Here is an 18139-nt window from a genome sequence, read left to right on the forward strand (position 1 = left end):
ATCAGTTTAAATGTACTTAGCGTACTCAATTCGATACGCTATGCAAAATTTCTCAATCGAACAAATATTAATAAATGCGAACTGTGCTTTGTTTACAATACCAATTGATATACACGAATATATTGACTCTCACTTAATTAACTGGCTTGCGACGGAACATTTGTTGCATACGCCGAGCTTAAACCAGTAAGGAAAGTAGTAAAGTCGGACGGGGCCGACTATAAGGTACCCTTCACCACTTTGAGTATATTCAACAGATGAATCCTAACAGACGTCGCATTTTTAAAGGACCAGTAAAATGAAATTGGAACCATAAACACGTCATTCTGCAACCGATACTAAATTGTTAATTTGGTCAGATATAGAAGCTATATCTATATCTGAACCGATTTCAGGAAACTTAACACACATCTAGACTTACTTCATTACGCTGTGCCAAACTTAGTGCAAACCGAAAGATATTAAGGGACTTTGGTGCACCATTTACATTAAATCGGACGAAAATATTTATGGGAGCTATATATAAATCTGAACCGATTTTCAGGAAACTTAACACACATCATTCTAGACCTAATTTGTTACGCTGTGCCAAATTTCGTGCTTAAATCGACTCAAAAAGTTATTCTATGCATATTCTCAAAAGGAACCATGTGACTATCTCGTTTCCTTTTGTCTGCTACAAACATATGCACAAAGACATAATACCCTGTACCACAGTGTGGTGAAGGGTATAACAATAATTTGGTTCAAGAGCCTCAAAATACCGAAAATTGGGGGTACCCTTATATGGGGGCTACCAGAAAAAATGACCAATATTTATAATTTATAGTGGAGAGATTTGCTACCCAATAAGAACTCGACGTACTAAATTACAGTCAATTCGGTCGAAAAATACGATCAGAACACCCAAAATACCAAAAATTTATAATTTATAATTTTTAGTGGAGTAATTTGGTACCCAATAAGAACCCAATGTACAAAATTTCAGAGAATTCAGTTTTAAAACGAGCCCAAGAACCCGAAAATACCGAAAATTGGGGGTACCCTTATATGGGGTCTCTCCGAAAAAATTTACCTTTATTTATAATTTTTGGAAGGGAGATTTGCTACCCAATAAGAACTCAAAGTACCAAATTTCAGCGAATTTGGTCGAAAAATGCGATCAAAAGCCCCAAAATACCGAAAATGTTGGGTACTCTTATATGGGGGCTATCCGAAAAAATTGACCTTTATTTATAATTTTTGAAAGGGAGATTTGCTTCTCAATAAATACTCAAAGTACCAAATTTTAGCCAATTCTGTTAAAAAACGCGCTCAAGAACCTCAAAATATCTAAAATTTGGTGGTAACTTTATATGGGAGCTATGCCTAAACGTGGACCGATTTTTTTAAATAGGGTTCGTCCTTGAGCCAATTAAATGACCTGTGTCAAATTTCATCCAAATCGGATCATAAATGCGACCTGTACTTTGTTAACAAAAATACATGGACGGACAGACGGGCATGCATAAATCGACTCAGAAAGTAATTCTATGCATCAAAAGGAACCATGGGTCTATCTCGATTACTTTTGCCTGTTACAAAGATATGCACGAAGACATAATACCCTGTACCACAGTGTGGTGAAGGGTATAAAAAGATTTACAGGCGCGTCGGTCTTGTGCGTAGCTCTTCCAATTTGAAAGACCCCTTCTCCTCTCTGTCCTTACATCAGTTGGCTCGCTTTTATATGCCTTTTGAGTTGGGCCATCATCATCCAATTTCACAACATGACCTAACCAACGTAGTCACTGCAGCTCGATCGGTTTGACTATGTGGAAGTCCGAGAATATATGTTAGAACTCATTTATTGGACGGCGATATTCATCGCACATTGATCAATCGGAGAATTTTTCTCTCAAACACTCCAAGAGCTGTCTCATCTGCTTGTGCAAGATGCTTCTCGTCGATATATCAGCACGGGTCTGGCGAGAGGTGACCTTGTTTCTAAATTACTTACATAGACCATAGTAGCATCTGTTGACCAACACTATTTTCATACGAATTGCAAAACTGTTGCCATTAGTTTTATTTATGGTGGTACCAAGGTATACAAAATCGTTGACTACCTGCAAGCTGTAGTTTTCAAGTGCTACAGTTAGTCCAAGTTTTATGAATGGATGTCTTTCGCATTAATACCATCAGCTTGGTCTTCACGCCATTTACTGCCAGATCCACTTTGGCAGACTCCCTCTCAATTTGTTCAAAGGTGGCCGTGAATGGTCGCAATGTTTGACCCATAATGTATCAGGGTAGCCTAGGTAGCTCAGGTATATACAGTGAGCAGCAAAAGTCATGGTACCCCATACAAATAAAAAAGTATTCAGTAATTACTCAAAAAATAATTTACAAAATTTAAAACTATTTTTTTTAGAATCGAGATCGTGTCAACTCCAAATTTTTGCACAGCATAAGTCATGGTACCCCTGGTCAGAGTTGATATTACAAATCATTTATGGGATAAAATCGTTTAGCAAAATAGGTGGGTACTATTTAGAGTTTTGTCAAATTATCTTTTAAAAAAATAACGGTACTTTCCACATTACTAAAAGCATTTGCTTAGTGCAACAAGTGAAAGCAAGTATTTTTTAAAGTGGCTAGAAAAGAACTAACTATTGAAGAGCGAAAAATAATAATTAATAACCATGAAATGGGAAAATCTTATTCCGAAACAGGTAAAATGATAAAAAGAACCAAATCAGCAGTCAAAAAAGTAGTTAATCGATACAAAAAAGAAAATATAATTGAAAATAAACCGCGATCAGGCCGTCCCAGGAAGCTCAACATCAGAGAAGCACGAAAAATTTAATGTATTTTTAAAAAAGGATCCATTTACCAACTCTCCTAAAATCGCTGCAGACTTAAAAGAATCATTTGGGAAAACAGTTTCAACAGACACGGTACGTAGGTGCATCAAGAAGTGTGGATTCAATGCTCGCACTGCCCGCAAAAAAACACTTGCTAACAAAACAAACAGAAAGAAGCGTGTTGATTTTGCAAATGATTATAAAAACAAGACAAATGAGTTCTGGGAAAAAGTTATTTTCTCGAACGAATCGAAATTTAACATATTTGGGTCGGATGGACGCTTTTAGGTGTGGCGGGAAAAAGGCGAAGAGCTCAATCCAAAGAATACTCGGAAAACAGTAAAGCACGGAGGGGTTGGAGTAATGGTATGGGGATGCATGTCAGCAACTGGTGTTGGCAATTTTGTATTCATTGAGGAAATAATGAATAAAACAGTTTACATGAATATTTTGAAACAAAATTTGAATCAAAGTGCTGAAAAACTAAACATTAGTGATAATTATTACTTCCAACAGGACAATGATCCATAACACACACTGCTATTGACGTTAAGAATTGGATCGTATACAATACACCACACATGCTGATAACACCTCCACAACGCCCCGATTTAATTCCGATTGAGCACCTATGGGATCATCTAGATAAACGAATCCGAAATCATACAATTTCCAGTAAGGCCAAACTCAAAGAAATACTTCTGACAGAATGGGGTAAAATATCGTCCGACTACACTAAAAAACGTGTATACTCAATGCCCGAACGATTGAATGAAGTTTTAAAACTCAAGGGATATCCTACCAAATATTAGTTAAGTCAATTTAATAGTAAAAATTAAGTAATATTAAATAATTCATAATTTTTCTCCAGGGGTACCAAGACTTATGCTGTGCAAAAATATGGACTTTTCACTATGTCTATTTTATTTTTTATTTTGTTTTAATAAAAAAATTAAATATTACTTTAATTTGTTGTAGTATAGGAATGAATACATGAAATAAAAATATATGTTTGAAATTTTGTGAATTACTTTTTGAGCAATTACTGAATATTTTTGATTTGTATGGGGTACCATGACTTTTGCTGCTCACTGTATATTGTTGGCTAACCCTGCTCTAGGCAATGATTCATTGTCGGCAATAGTATTTCATCATATGCTTTTGTAGTTCTCTTCATTGAATTCTTTCTTGCTGATTCTCTATAAATGATTTACGTGGTTGCTATAAATTAATATGCTAAATATCGTTTTGAATCTAATTAATATTTGCTAAACAAATTTCAAACTATATTCGCCGCAAAATATATTTCATTCTAAGTGTGAAGTTTTTTGAATGTTGTTATTAATTACTATTTTATTAATTCATTCACATTAAGTGTGTTTGTTGTCGATTCATGTGTTGTCTTAATTTATATCGGAAGTAGTTCTAACAATGAACTAGTTTTTATTTGGACGTATTATGGACATCTAAATTCAATGAACAAAGTCAATGAACTGAGGTTGTCTTGCTCACAAAAAATTGTGTGAAATTATTCTAATAAAATGAATGACGACCACTTAAGGGGCTTCACTGTGCTTGCATATTGGAGAGTATATCGAATACAATTTAATATATTTGAATACGTTTCAATCGAAATCCCACTTAGGTGTATTGAACCCTCTCGTAATTTTGCCAAGGTCTTTTTTTGCAGTTTTGATGATGAGTACTTGATTTGTGGTGATCATGGGGCGTTATAAATATCTATTGTCAGGCATTTTGTTTGACTAGTTTCGAATTGTTTGTCGACAGTAAAATATGAAGTTTTTCACGTTTACGGTGTTATTTGGCCTATTAGTTGTTGGCGCAATTGGCAAGGGTGTTAAAACATATTATCGCAGTGAAGGTAATATAAATGAAACTAAAAGTAAATTAAAATTATTAATTAGAAATTTGTTTGCAATATTTTAGAACATCCCGGCAAGTGTGTCTATAAAGATTTGATTCTTTCGCCTGGTGAAAAGGGTCAACCCAAGGGCGAATGTCAACGTTTCACCTGTGAGGAGAAACTAAGTGGCGATATTGAAACGTAAGTAAAATTTATCAATTTTTATGCGAACATTTTTTATATTATTTTTTGTTTTATTTTTTTCAGTTGCGACTATAGACGCATTATTCTTGAGCCACCATGTTGGTGGGGTGATGTCGAAAATCCCGATTTGTCGTATCCCAAATGTTGCATGCGTAAAGTGATTTGCCCCGATGTAGATGATTATAATGATTATGGTGGACCAAATTAAATTAGTTTAAATGTTTGTTATTGTTAAAAAAAAACTGTGATAAAATTGTTGTTATGGATTCGCATGAATTTTAATTTGTGAAAGAAATATTTTGGTATTTAGCAGGCATAAAATCAATCAGTAAGGAAAGTTCAAAAGTCGGACGTGAACGATTATATGATACCCTTCACCACAGGATATGCTCGTAGGTATAATATTCTGTAGATATAACAGATCTAGCATCTTGGGAGGACCATTAAATTTGTAAACTACATATATATTAATTTAAAACAACCCATATACATACGATTGGGAAATCTATGAAAAAATTCCATGCCAATGGGACATACTTGGGTTCTTTGGCGTAGATACCAAGCAACGGCTCTGATTTCCATTAACATGGCAAAGCCCAGACTTATCGTGGTCCCTCTTTCATATAAATTGTAGACACTGACTTCCCCGCAGTGTCACGGTAGCTACTTTCATTAATCTTTGAAATAGGTAGCAGATATGTGCCTCGAGTTCACCTATTAGAACAATAAAATAATTGGTTGTGGCGTCGGGTTAGTTGCCCACACTCGGAAAACACCACATACTACTGAATAGCAACGAAAAGGACCCCGATCTGCGAATCTGCACTTGTGCATAATATGGGCAGTTTTCGCCTTGGCGGATGTACTCAGGAATCATAAAGCCTATATTATTGTCTTACCGGAAATGCAATGGAAAGGGACAGACGTAAATATATCAGACGATTACGCATTGCCATGAAACGAGACATGAAGTTGACTGCGGATTTGTGGTTAACAGGCTAATAAAAGACCTCGTCTCCAGATTCACTCCAGTGGATTAGCGAATTTATATAACCTGTACAACGGAAGACAAAGATGAGCAGACTAAAGACATAGTTTACGAGCGTTTAGAAACAGTATATGACCGCTGCCCTGGCCATGACATTAAAATTCTTCTAGTAGATTTTAATGCAAAAATCGGAAGGGAAAATATTTTTGGTCCCACCGTCGGAAAATTCAACCTCCACGAAGAAACATCAGGCAACATCATGCGGTTGATGGACTTCGTGGCAGTTAGCAGCACCAGATTCAAGGAAGGAAGTTAGTAGCACCAGATTCAAGCATCTAGATATACACAAGGCCACCTGGATTTTTTCTCGATCAACCAACGTGAAATCAAGTTGATCATGTTGTGATAGATAGAAGGCATACACCCAGTGTATTTGACGTTCGATCGAAAGGAGGAGCGAATATCAATTCGGACCATTACCTTGTGGCAGCCAACGTTCGCACTCGTCTTAATGTGTCAATAAAGGTGTGATCTGATGTAGCATCGAAACTCGACGTAGAAACGCTGCAAGCACAACAAACAGGTAGCAGAAGTCTACTCCGCTCAACTTACCCATTTGCTTGACGAAAGCACTCCTTTTCCCGATAATAAGAAGAAGAAGATACCGCAGAACAAATCAGAGATGACGTAAATATTGCATACCACCTAGCCAAGATGAGTTCAGAATACCAATCAATTGGCTGAAGAATAATAAAACAGCAGGTGCCTATGAATTACCAGCCGAGCTATTCAAGACCGGATATCAGATGCATGTCAGGAGCATACACCAACTGATTAGTGCAATTGGGCTAGAGGAATGCATGCTTAATGAGTTCAGGTTAAACTCAACCTGCAACTCGTGCTCAAAAAAACAGACAAGACAATATGTGGCATCTCTTGAAGAAAAAGTCTGCTTCCCATCGCATATAGAGTGCTATCGAGATTACTGTGTGAACGACTGGAGCCAATAGTCAATGATAATATTGGATCGGACCAGATTTTCACACTGCGCCAGATCATGGAAAAGACGCACGAAAACACATCGACACATTCCACCTATTAGTCATCTATAAAGCCGCATTCAACAGCTCAATCCGTTTAGGGATTAAAGCCATGTTTGCGTTCGACATTCCTTCAAAATTAATACGACTTCAACTTCGAGGTAGTCAAAGATTTTATATACCTTGGTATCGTCTTAAATGCAATTAATTACATTAGTGGAATTTGGAGAAGAGTGTTCGCCAAAAAAATATGCTATTATGGTATAAGTAAGCAATTTACAAACAAGGCCAGACTCGTGCTGGTGTATGGATCAGAAGTATGGCAAATGAGGCAGCTCTTGAAGTGTTTGAGAGAAAAATTCTCCGAAAGATCTATGGGTCGATCTGCATCGACGGTGAATATCGCCGACAAATAAACCATGAGTTGTACCATATATTTTCGGCCATCGACGTAGTCAGACGTATCGAGCTGCGTTGGCTAGATCACGTTGTGAGAATGGATGAGGAGCCCCAGCTCGAAAGGCATATAAAGGCGAGCCACCTGATGGTTCACGTAGAAGGGGAAGGCCACGAATTCGATGGAATGATCATGTGAATAAAAACATTTAGGAACACGGACTTACTAATCGGTCTGCAAACAAGACCGACACGCCTAGAAATATTTGTTAAGCTCGGCTTATGGAACAGATGTTCCGTCACAAGCCAGCCAAGTAAAGTAAATATGTAGATACTGGCAGTTAAATTGATAGACCTCGACCCATAAACGGTTAAAAAATGCAAATACGAAGGGCACAGTTGTTGGTTCTACATTTGGAGAATATGAAGTATCGTATTTGGTACGAGATGGGAAGCAACCTAGTATTTCATACCATAGTAAATGCAAATATTTTTATATATTTTGCAATTATCCCATTTCGATAATGTGAAAAATAAAACAAATATTTAAATTACTCAGCTTGTGGGTGTATATGGTCAATAAAATAAAAAAATATATATTATTTAACTTTGCAATATACCCGTACATTGTCACGGGGAATTTTTTTAAGTCGTGACAAAGCAAGGAGTGATTGTTTGTCAATATGAGTATCATAAAAAAACAATATTTTGTTCTGCCACTGAGCGTACTTTGACAAACGCTGCCTTAAAAACAAAACAACAATTGTTCACATTTTCATTTTTGTCTAGTTTTAAGCGGCTTGTCGACAACTCAAGATGAAGTTCTTATCGCTTAGCATATTATTTGGTTTATTGATTGTTGGTGCATTTGGCAAGGGAGTGAAATCATTCTACGGCAATGCAGGTAAGAGAAACAAAAATTAATTTATGTATATTCCTGTATGTATAAAAATATTCGAATATTAAATTATTATCTAACTAAAGAACATCCCGGCAAATGTGTATATAAGGATTTGATTCTTTCGCCTGGTGAACAGGGTAAGCCAAAGGGTGAATGTCAACGTTTTACATGTGAAGCCGATCTGAAGGGTGACATTGAAAAGTAAGTTAAATTATCTTTTACAATAATTTCTATAATTTGTTTAATTGTATATTTGTTATTTTATTTTCAGTTGCGATTATAGATTTATTATTCTTGAGCCACCCTGCTGGTGGGGTGAAATAGAAAATCCGGATTTATCGTTCCCCAAATGTTGTATGCGAAAAGTTATTTGCCCGGAGGAGGATAATGAACAACAAATTGCACCTAATTAAAAATAATATATATTAGAAATGTGTCAATAAAAAACTGTGAATAGCATGTGATAGATAAATTTTATACAATTCAGAAAGGTCAAAATGGATATAAAATCAGAAAATTTAGAAGTTTATTATGAAACAGTTGAAAAGTTCAAAAAACGATCATTTAACAGGACAAACTATAGATCCATCAAAATATGGTAAGTCAGTATAGCAAAACATCGACCTATATTTAAATTTTTTAAACAAAACGACTGAAGATGGAATCTTGAAATGTCGATGTCGATCGGTGCAGCAAAATTGCACCTTATGTACTGAAAATATTAGATACTAACCTGTGTAAAGTTTTGTGGAAATCGATACAGATTTAGATATAGATCCCATATATAGTTTCGTTCGATTTGTAGTAAATGGATCTTTAGTGCACAATTGACTTAAAATCGGACAAAAACATATGTAGGAGGTGTACACATCATTCTAGACCTAATTCAATGCCCTATCCCAAAATTTGTGTAAATCGAATGATTTTCATAGACTTTGGTGCACCATTTACCTAAAATCGAAGAAACTATATATGGAAGCTATATCTAAATCTGAACCGATTTTCACGAAACTTTTCACACATCATTCTAGACCTAATTTAGTAGGCTATACCAAATTTCGAGCAAATCGAAAGATATATATGGACTTTGGTACCCCATTTACATTAAATCGGTCGAAACTATATATGGGAGCTATATCTAAATCTGAACCGATTATCTCCAATTTCAATAAGGTTCGTCCCTGGCCCAAATAAGTTACATGTGCCAAATTTCATAAATGCGACCTGTACTTTGTTCACAAAAATACATGGACGGACGGAAATGCATAAATCGACTCAGAAAGTGATTCTATGAATATTCTCAAAAGGAACCATGGGTCTATCTCCATTATTTTTGCCTGTTACAAACATATGCACAAAGACATAATACCCTGTACCACAGTGTGGTGAAGGGTATAAAAACCTGTAATACCTCGGTAGGTTAATATATAATTTAAATCTTTAAAACGACGGTCAAGGACCGGCGAAATTGGCCGGTATAAGCAATATGTCGTTATAAACAATAAATTCAGAATGTTTCTAGGCACTTTGGGATAAGTCGGGGTAACCGATATGCAGTAAAAATGTATGTGCAACATGCCAACGCTTTATTTTAAACATTGCAAGCTCTATCGTGACTAAATCGACTAATCCAGAATATACACTGGTGGCCAAAACTAAGATTGCAAACTGAATAAATGGTCTGAAACATTTTTTTAAAAATAAACTTTTAGTAGAAGTTTGAAGTAAATAGTTAAATAAAAGTGGGGGTCGATTTCGCCTATCTGGCTGGTGCACAGGATAACTCTCGAAGGGAATAATCGATTTCATTCGGTCCACTCTTTCCGAGACCTCCCCCACAAAGGTCAACATTTTTAATATTTATGAATCCAATATCAGGCGAATGGAATGTCTGATTTGAACCAAATATTGTATAACCTAGTACTTTTACATTGCCTAGATAAAGTCCGAAGATCGGACCCATTGGTCCACCCCTTCTGGTACCTCTTTCAAAAAGGGTCAATATTATATATTTGATCAACATAAAGTCCGAAACATCTATAATTAAATATATACCTCATTATACTTACACAACTATGTTGCCATAGCTTTGTGCAGCCCCAAGAGTTTGTAACGCAGCGAAATATTGGTCTAGACCCACCTTTAAGTATACCCATCGTCTTATCTCGAATTTGACATGTGTATTCCTCCGTCTGTCCATTATAATAGATTTATGTATGTCCGTCTGTCTGTCCATGGTAAATTGTATACGAAGTACAGGTCGCATTTTTGATTCGAACGAACTGTATTGAAATTGGGATAATAGTGCACCAAAGCCCCTATAAATCCTTCGATTTTCACGAAATGTGGCATAGCGAACTGAAATAAGTATAGAAAAATGTGATTTAGATTGAGTAGACAAAGCTCCCATACATATTTTCGTTCGATATTATGTAAGTAATGCACCAAAAAACCTATATAACCTTGGATTTGCACGAAATTTGGCATAGCGTACTGAATTGAGTATAGAATGCTGTGTGGTACGTTTCGGGAAAATCGGTTCAGATTTCGATATAGCTCCTACATATACATTCATCTAATGTTTGTTCGATTAACTCGAAATTTTACACAACGTATTTAATTGAGACTTGAATGACGTTATTTCGTTAATATCTATTTCGAACGGGTGTCTGACTGATATCAAATTTTTAACAGTGCGACGTACCGAATAGCCTGTATCAATTTTGCTATAAATCGTTTTCCATAAATTTGTCTCTTGGAACGCAGATGACTCCAATTCTGCCCGAATGATATTAAATTTAGCATAGGTTGCAGAAAGGCATGAGTATGTTCCTTCGAGGGAACATTGACAGGCAATTGTAAGGATACATATGTACAATATACCCAAAGTGGTGAAGGGTATCATATAGTCGGCCCAGACCGACTTTACTACTTTCCTTACTGGTTTACATTAATTTTGACAACAAGCTTATATACTTTATAGGGTCTCGTGAATATTTCGAGGTGTTGCAAACGAAGTAACAAAATGGTACTAAATAATACCTAGTATATGAATATACAATTTGATGTAGGAGTTTATTTAGGGTGATGACGTAAAACATTGGTTTTGTAGTACACATTTGCGAAGGAAGAGTTATAAATTTTACTACAATTGGTGGATGGTGTAGATGAATGTGGCAAGAATCTTGGTTATCGCCATTATTGTGAAGATAGAGGCAAATATGTGGATTTGGAAATATTTGGATGTACGATCAATCTTAAATGGTTCTAAATTTATTACAATTGCCATAGGGTGAACAAATTGAGTAAAAATATTGAAATCAAATCTTTACCTCACTTATGGAGTTAGGTTTTCCGAAATTATCAACAAATGCTTGCGAAAAAAATCAATGTAATAAATAACCTATCTTGAAATTTAGAATTCAAATTGGTGTGGTGTGAAAAATTCCTACTTTATGGTACTAATATTAATACGGATATAAGTTATAGCCGATGTACTAATAGAACATTTTTAATTTTTGGAATTACAAATACTGATGTTAAAATCACTACTTGGTCGAACGTGCCTGAATGACTAATGTAATTGGGTTAGTTTGCATGGGAAATATAAATTCCACAAATTCAACAAAATGTGTTCCTATTTAGCAGTTTATTTTTTGTTGTTAAAATTAACTAGAAATAATGTATAAATTAATTGGTGTATTCAAATTTAAATTCAGTTATTATTTACATTTTAACACGATTTAAACATGAACGCTTTTACAGTCGTCGTAGTATTTTTAACGCTTGTCGTTGCTGTTTTTGGTTTTGAATCTAGCGGATGGTACAAAGATCCAGGTGAAGAAAAAAATAATAAATAACAAAATTGAATCGAGTATATTCATTAAAAGTTGTATAACAACATTTTAGCTCATCCTGGTAAATGTGTTTATAGGGAATTAATATTGTCCCCCGGTGAAGAGGGTCAACCCAAAGGAGAATGTGTACGTTTTCTGTGTGGTGACTCTTCGGGATTTGCTACACTGCAGGGGTATGTAATTACGAATATGCGTGCATATATAATTTGATTTTATAATATATATATATTTTTTATTAATTTAGTTGTGGTGTAGAAGATGTTCAACCCCCGTGTAAACTTGGAGATTACATTGATCCCAAGGGCCCATATGCAAAGTGCTGCGAGAGACACATTATATGCCCTAAGAGTTAATTGCATCTAAATTGAAATATATACAAAATTGTATTGTGCACTTTTATAAATTTTTATATTTATTGTGGTGGTCGAGTAGGAAAATTATAATTACACTCCTACCATGAATTTGTGTAATAGAAATCTAGGTGAAGTTTATTATACATTACTCTTGCGGACTTTTTCTAGGACAATCCAAACTACAAATTCCGTTGAAAAACGTGCCAAAATTACCGAAAGTACCAAATAATATGTAGTAACGTTATATGGTGGCTATCCTGAAAATTGGCCCAATACTGATTGTTTTTGAAAAGGAGACTTTTTACTCAATTAGAATCCAAAATATTAGTTGGGGAAAAATAAATCCATTAGGCCGGTAGTCGAATGTTAGCAGTCGTAAAAAAAAAGTTTAACATAAAACTGTTTTAAACCATTTAAACAAAGCTGGATTCAAAAAAAAGTTCGATGTTTGGGTGTCACACCAATAAACACAAAAAATAGGATTGATAGGACTGAATTTCCATATGCGAAGCCTTGGCCAAACGGAATGAGATAGACCCATTTATTAAACGAATGTTAACTGGAGATGAGAAATGGATCAGATACGATAACCCTGTGCGAAAACGATAGATGTCAAAGAGCGGTGAAGCACCTCAAACGGTGGCCAAAATTGGACTGACGGCCAGGAAGTTTCTGTTATGCATGTGGGGGGACTCAAACGGGATTATTTATTATGAGTTGCTTCCATATGGCCAAACGCTAAATTCTGATCTCTAATTTGTCAACAACTTGACCGTTTGAAGACAGCAATTGACCAAAAACGGCCAGAATTGGCCAACAGGAGAGTTGTCGTATTCCACCAGGACTACGCTAGGCCACACACATCTACAGTGACTCGCCAGAAACTTCGGGAGCATGGTTGGGCAGTTTTAATGCATCCGCCATACGGATTTCATTTCGGGGGGGCCCGGTAGTACAAAATGAAAAAATTCGCTGTTGCAAACATAAATTTACTGTGAAAAAAATTCATTTCGGGGGGGGGGGGGTCCCGGGCCCCCAGGGCTCCCCCCCTGCGTACTTTCTTGATGGGAGCTATATCTAAATCTGAACCGATTTTCTCGAAACTTTACATACATCTCTCTAGACTTAATTTAGTACGATATGTCAAATTTGGTGTAAATCGAAAGATATATAGGTACTTTGGTGCACTATTTATCTTAAATCGGACGAAAATATATATGGGAGCTATATATAAATCTGAACCGATTTTTCCCGATTTCAACAGGTTCGTCCTTGGGCCAAATAGATGAGCTGTGCCAAATTTCATCTAATTCGGATAATAACTGTGACCTGTATTTTGTTTACAATTTAACATGGACAGACGGACGGACGGACATGCATAAATCGACTCAGAAAGTGATTCTATGCATATTCTCAAAAGGAACCATGGATCTATCTCGTTTCCTTTTGCCTGTTACAAACATATGCACAAAGACATAATACCCTGTACCACAGTGAGGTGAAGGGTATAATTACAACCCATTTGGTTGAAAATATGTCCAAGCTACACAAAATACCCATATATATGAGTTGTACTGTCATATGGAGGCTACTCAAAAAAGTGGACCAATATTGATTCTTTTAGAACAAAGATTTCTTCACAGAGAGAACCAACAATACCAACTTACATCTGATTACGATGAGTCTACTGGACGTCTTGCGTGTTGATACCATCAGCTTGGACTTCCCGTCATTTACTGCCAGACTTCTTCTCAATTTATTCAAAAGTGACTGTTAGCGCTTGCAATGTTCGACCCGTTATGTTGATGTCATCGGCGTAGACGAGTATCATGTGTTGTATGTGGTACAGAGTGTTCATTTCTGTTCACCTTTGCCTCTCGTATTATCTTTTTCAGCAGGATGATAAAAAGATAAAAGGAACTGTCACCTTGTCTGAACCATCGTTTGGTATTGAAGGGCTCCGAGAGCTCCTGTCCAACATTAACTGCTGACCTTGTAACAGTTAAAGTTATCCTCCATAGCCGTATTAATTTTGCAGGAATGCCGAACGCAGACATGATTTTAAATACCTCTGTACGGATAGGGACTTCGAATGCGGCTTTATAGTCGACAATTAGTTGGAAAGTGACAATGTGTTTTTTCAGGATTTGGCGCAGAGAGAAAAATCTGATCAATTGTGGATTTGCCAGGTCTAAAGCCGCATTGGTATGGTCCAATTATGTCAGTGACCCTCGGCTTCAGTCGGATTTGCGAATATACCAGCCCTCATGACATGATTTAGAACACATTTGTAATTATTTCTTACTGGGGTTTGTTTCCTTTACAATTTTGATCTGAAAAATACTTATTTTGTCAATCATGTCTAATTAACGAAACTAATGGAGTTAACCGATTTCTATTTGATGTAGGAAAATGGTAGAATATTAAAACAATTCACATATTCAAACAAATTTTATGTGATATTTTATTCTGTGTTTGTTGTTGTAAAAATAAATAACAAAAATATCTCAAAGTGTTAGATGCAGATGTCGAGATTATTAGAGCTAACAATTTATTATCACTACATATATATATATATATATACATATATTCACAATAAACAAACAATATATAAATTATTGATTATTTTCATATTTAAGTTTAGTAATTAGTTGCACTTTAACACGATTAGAACATGCAAATTTTCACTGCCGTCGTTATATTTTCAACAGTTTCCATTGCTGTCCTAGGTTCTGAATCGAGGGGAAATTATGTTGATCCAGGTTAGAAAAAAAAAAATAATAAATAAAAAATCAATAGAGATATCTGATTGAAATTTATTTTTAGCTCATCCTGGAAAATGTGTTTATAAGGATTTAGTATTGTCTCCCGGTGAAGAGGGTAAACCGAAAGGAGAATGTATGAAATTTAGCTGTATAGACTCTACGGGTTTTGCAACACTGCAGGCGTATGTACATAGATATGTGTAGTTTAGTGGAAAGACAATTTTATTTAATCCAATAAAATGTTTTTTTTTTTTTTATTTTTGCAGTTGCGGTGTACTGTTTGTGGAACCTCCTTGTGAATTTGGAGATTTCATTGATCCTGATGGTCCATATACAAAGTGCTGCGACAGACATATTGTATGCCCAGATAAGAATAATGCATTAAATTAAAATATTTAACAAGTAAAAGAGTGTCAGTCGGTGCTGCCGACAGATATATACCCTCAGTCTATGGTTCTTATTCACTTTATATAAGGTATATATGTGGTTATTAAAAGAGGTTTCGTATTTATTGTTGATCAAATCGGTTATTAAATTCACTTAAAATTAAATTTACAAGTTTATGAAATATTGACCCTTTGTGGGGGAGGTACCAAAAGGTGAAAGATGACCGACGGGTAATACCTTCGGACTTGATCTAGGCTTGGTAAATATAATAGGTTGACCAAAATTTGATTCTAAGCGAACATTCTATTCGCCTAATATTGAAAATTTTGTGTGGGGAGATATCATAATTGCTAATATTTGTTTTTGTATAAATAGACGTCTATACATATTATATATACCGATTTCTCTTGTTCAGTACCCATCCTTCTTAATTTTTTGTCGTTTAGGCTGCTTTTCGAAATTTGATTTATTCTGAGAATTATAGTACAACTTTATGGCGAACAATTTTGTAGAACTTTCGTAAAATAACCCTTTTTTAATGAGTTTTTAATCATTTCTGGAAAAGGGAACCGAAAAGACCCATTAAGAGTATCGACTGAGGGTTAACATATAAATTAATTAATTTCGAGAAATCTCATCCGAATATGTTCAAATGTCTTAGAAATGAGAAATGTAGCCAAGCCTTTTAAGGTTGCCTCATGACGTAAACTTTCAAAATGCCGATACTCGAATCTTCTCCCTTTTGGATCATCTATCATATATATAGATATTTATATACATATTTTTTAATTCCCGATAATTATTTTTTTGTGTTGCACCGTGTTATTAATGTTGGCTTATATTTAGCGGTAACCCCCGAAAGGTACCTTCCAAAATTCTGTATTTTGTTGTTGTTCGGCATGTTTCTATCTAGTATGCTACATCTCAAAAATCGGTATTTTGGGAAGCTTGATTATATGTTTCTACCAATTTAAGAGCAATTTAATATTTTGGATTTTTATTAAGTAGAAAATTTCCCTACTAAAAATATCAAACCCAGTTTTCCTGGTAACCCCATAATTTTGTATTTATACCCTTCACCACACTGGTACAGGGTATTATGTCTTTGTGTATATGTTTGTAACAGGCAAAAGGAAACGAGATAGACACATGGTTCCTTTTAAGAATATGCATATAATCACTTTCTGAGTCGTATTACGCATGTCCGTCTGTCCGTCCATGTATTTTTGTGAACAAAGTACAGGCCGCATTTCTGATCCGATTTGGATGAAAGTTGGCATAGGTCACTTATTTGGCCCAAGGACGAACCCTATTGAAATTGAGAAAAATAGGTTCAGATTTAGATATAGCTCCCATATATATTTTCGTCTGATTTAACGTAAATGGTGTACCAAAGTCCCTATTTATATTTCAATTTTCACGAAATTTGGCATAGAGTACTGAATTGAGTCCAGAATCGTGTGTGCTAAGTTTCGAGAAAATCAGGTTAGATTTAGATATAGCTCCAAAATATATTTTCGTCCGATTTAAGGTATATGGTGCACCAAAGTCCCTATATATTTTTCGATTTGCACGAAATATGGCATAGCGTACTGAATTGAGTATAGAATGACGTGTGCGAAGTTTCGAGAAAATAGGTATAACTCCAATATATATTTTCGTCCGATTTAATCCAACATAATCCATATATATTTCGATTTGCACGACTTTTGGTATAGCGCACTGAATGAGGTCGAGAATGATTTATGCTAAGTTTCGTGAAAATTCAGTGCAATCTACTGAATTTACATTAGCCTTCCGTGTGTCATAGCTAGGTCGATTGACACAACGTACTGAATTTCAGGCAAGTTTTCTTGAAATCGGTTCAGATTTAGATATAGCATGGCTTCTATATATAATTTCGACCTATTCATGTTTGATTGATTTTACATTTTAAAGATTGAAGCATATTAAATAGCGTGTGTACAGTTTGTTTAAGGGGACCCCCCATTCTCGGGGTCAAAAATTTTGTTGATATAATTCAAATCTACACTAATTAAATATGTACAATATACTCAAAATGGTGAAGGGTATCATATAGTCGGCACAGTCCGACTTTACTACTTTCCTGACTGGGTTTTTCTTGCTGAATTGGCTCTAATTTCATTTTTCAAATTCCCATAGGGTGTTTAACTAAAAATGATCAATAATGATTCATTTTTTTAGAGAATCCCCGCTGCATCCCAAATATCGGTATTTTGGGGATCTTTGGACACGTGGTGTGGGATATGTTCTTACCAAAAATTATTAATGTCAGTTTATGATATTGTTCTATGCTAGCTATAATTTGGTATAAAGGGTTCTGGAAGGATGACATATGCAGTAGAGTACGTTTATAACGTGGTTTCTTCTAGCGAACACATTTCCGCTCGGCCTGGTCGAACTTAACGTCGTTTTTACTTGAATATTTGATTTTGTTTATAAAATAAAATTTCCAATTTAACAATTTAAATTGAGAATGGCGAGCAAGACCTAACTGAACCAGTAGACGACACAAAA

At 35.4% G+C, this 18139-nt stretch overlaps 1 protein-coding gene across 1 annotated transcript; it reads left to right on the plus strand.

The window, feature by feature from the left end:
• The first annotated feature begins 8154 nt into the window (after positions 1 to 8154).
• LOC133331820 (uncharacterized) lies at positions 8155 to 8652 on the plus strand. Its single transcript, XM_061540195.1, has 3 exons — positions 8155 to 8242; positions 8323 to 8440; positions 8511 to 8652. Exons 1-3 carry the CDS (start codon positions 8155 to 8157, stop codon positions 8650 to 8652), a joined length of 348 nt encoding a protein of 115 aa, XP_061396179.1.
• The last annotated feature ends 9487 nt before the right edge of the window (positions 8653 to 18139 follow it).

Source organism: Musca vetustissima, unplaced genomic scaffold, assembly GCF_032173495.1.
Source record: "Musca vetustissima isolate MV318-11 ecotype Yass unplaced genomic scaffold, APGP_CSIRO_Mvet_v1 utg26353, whole genome shotgun sequence".
Lineage (NCBI taxonomy): Eukaryota > Metazoa > Arthropoda > Insecta > Diptera > Muscidae > Musca > Musca vetustissima.

Bases quoted from the DNA above. Each gene is read 5' to 3' on its own strand.
- LOC133331820 (XM_061540195.1), top strand. From the start codon at position 8,155: ATGAAGTTCTTATCGCTTAGCATATTATTTGGTTTATTGATTGTTGGT. The intron at 8,243-8,322 runs GTAAGAGAAACA...ATCTAACTAAAG, and splicing joins ATCATTCTACGGCAATGCAG to AACATCCCGGCAAATGTGTA. The intron at 8,441-8,510 runs GTAAGTTAAATT...TTTTATTTTCAG, and splicing joins CTGAAGGGTGACATTGAAAA to TTGCGATTATAGATTTATTA.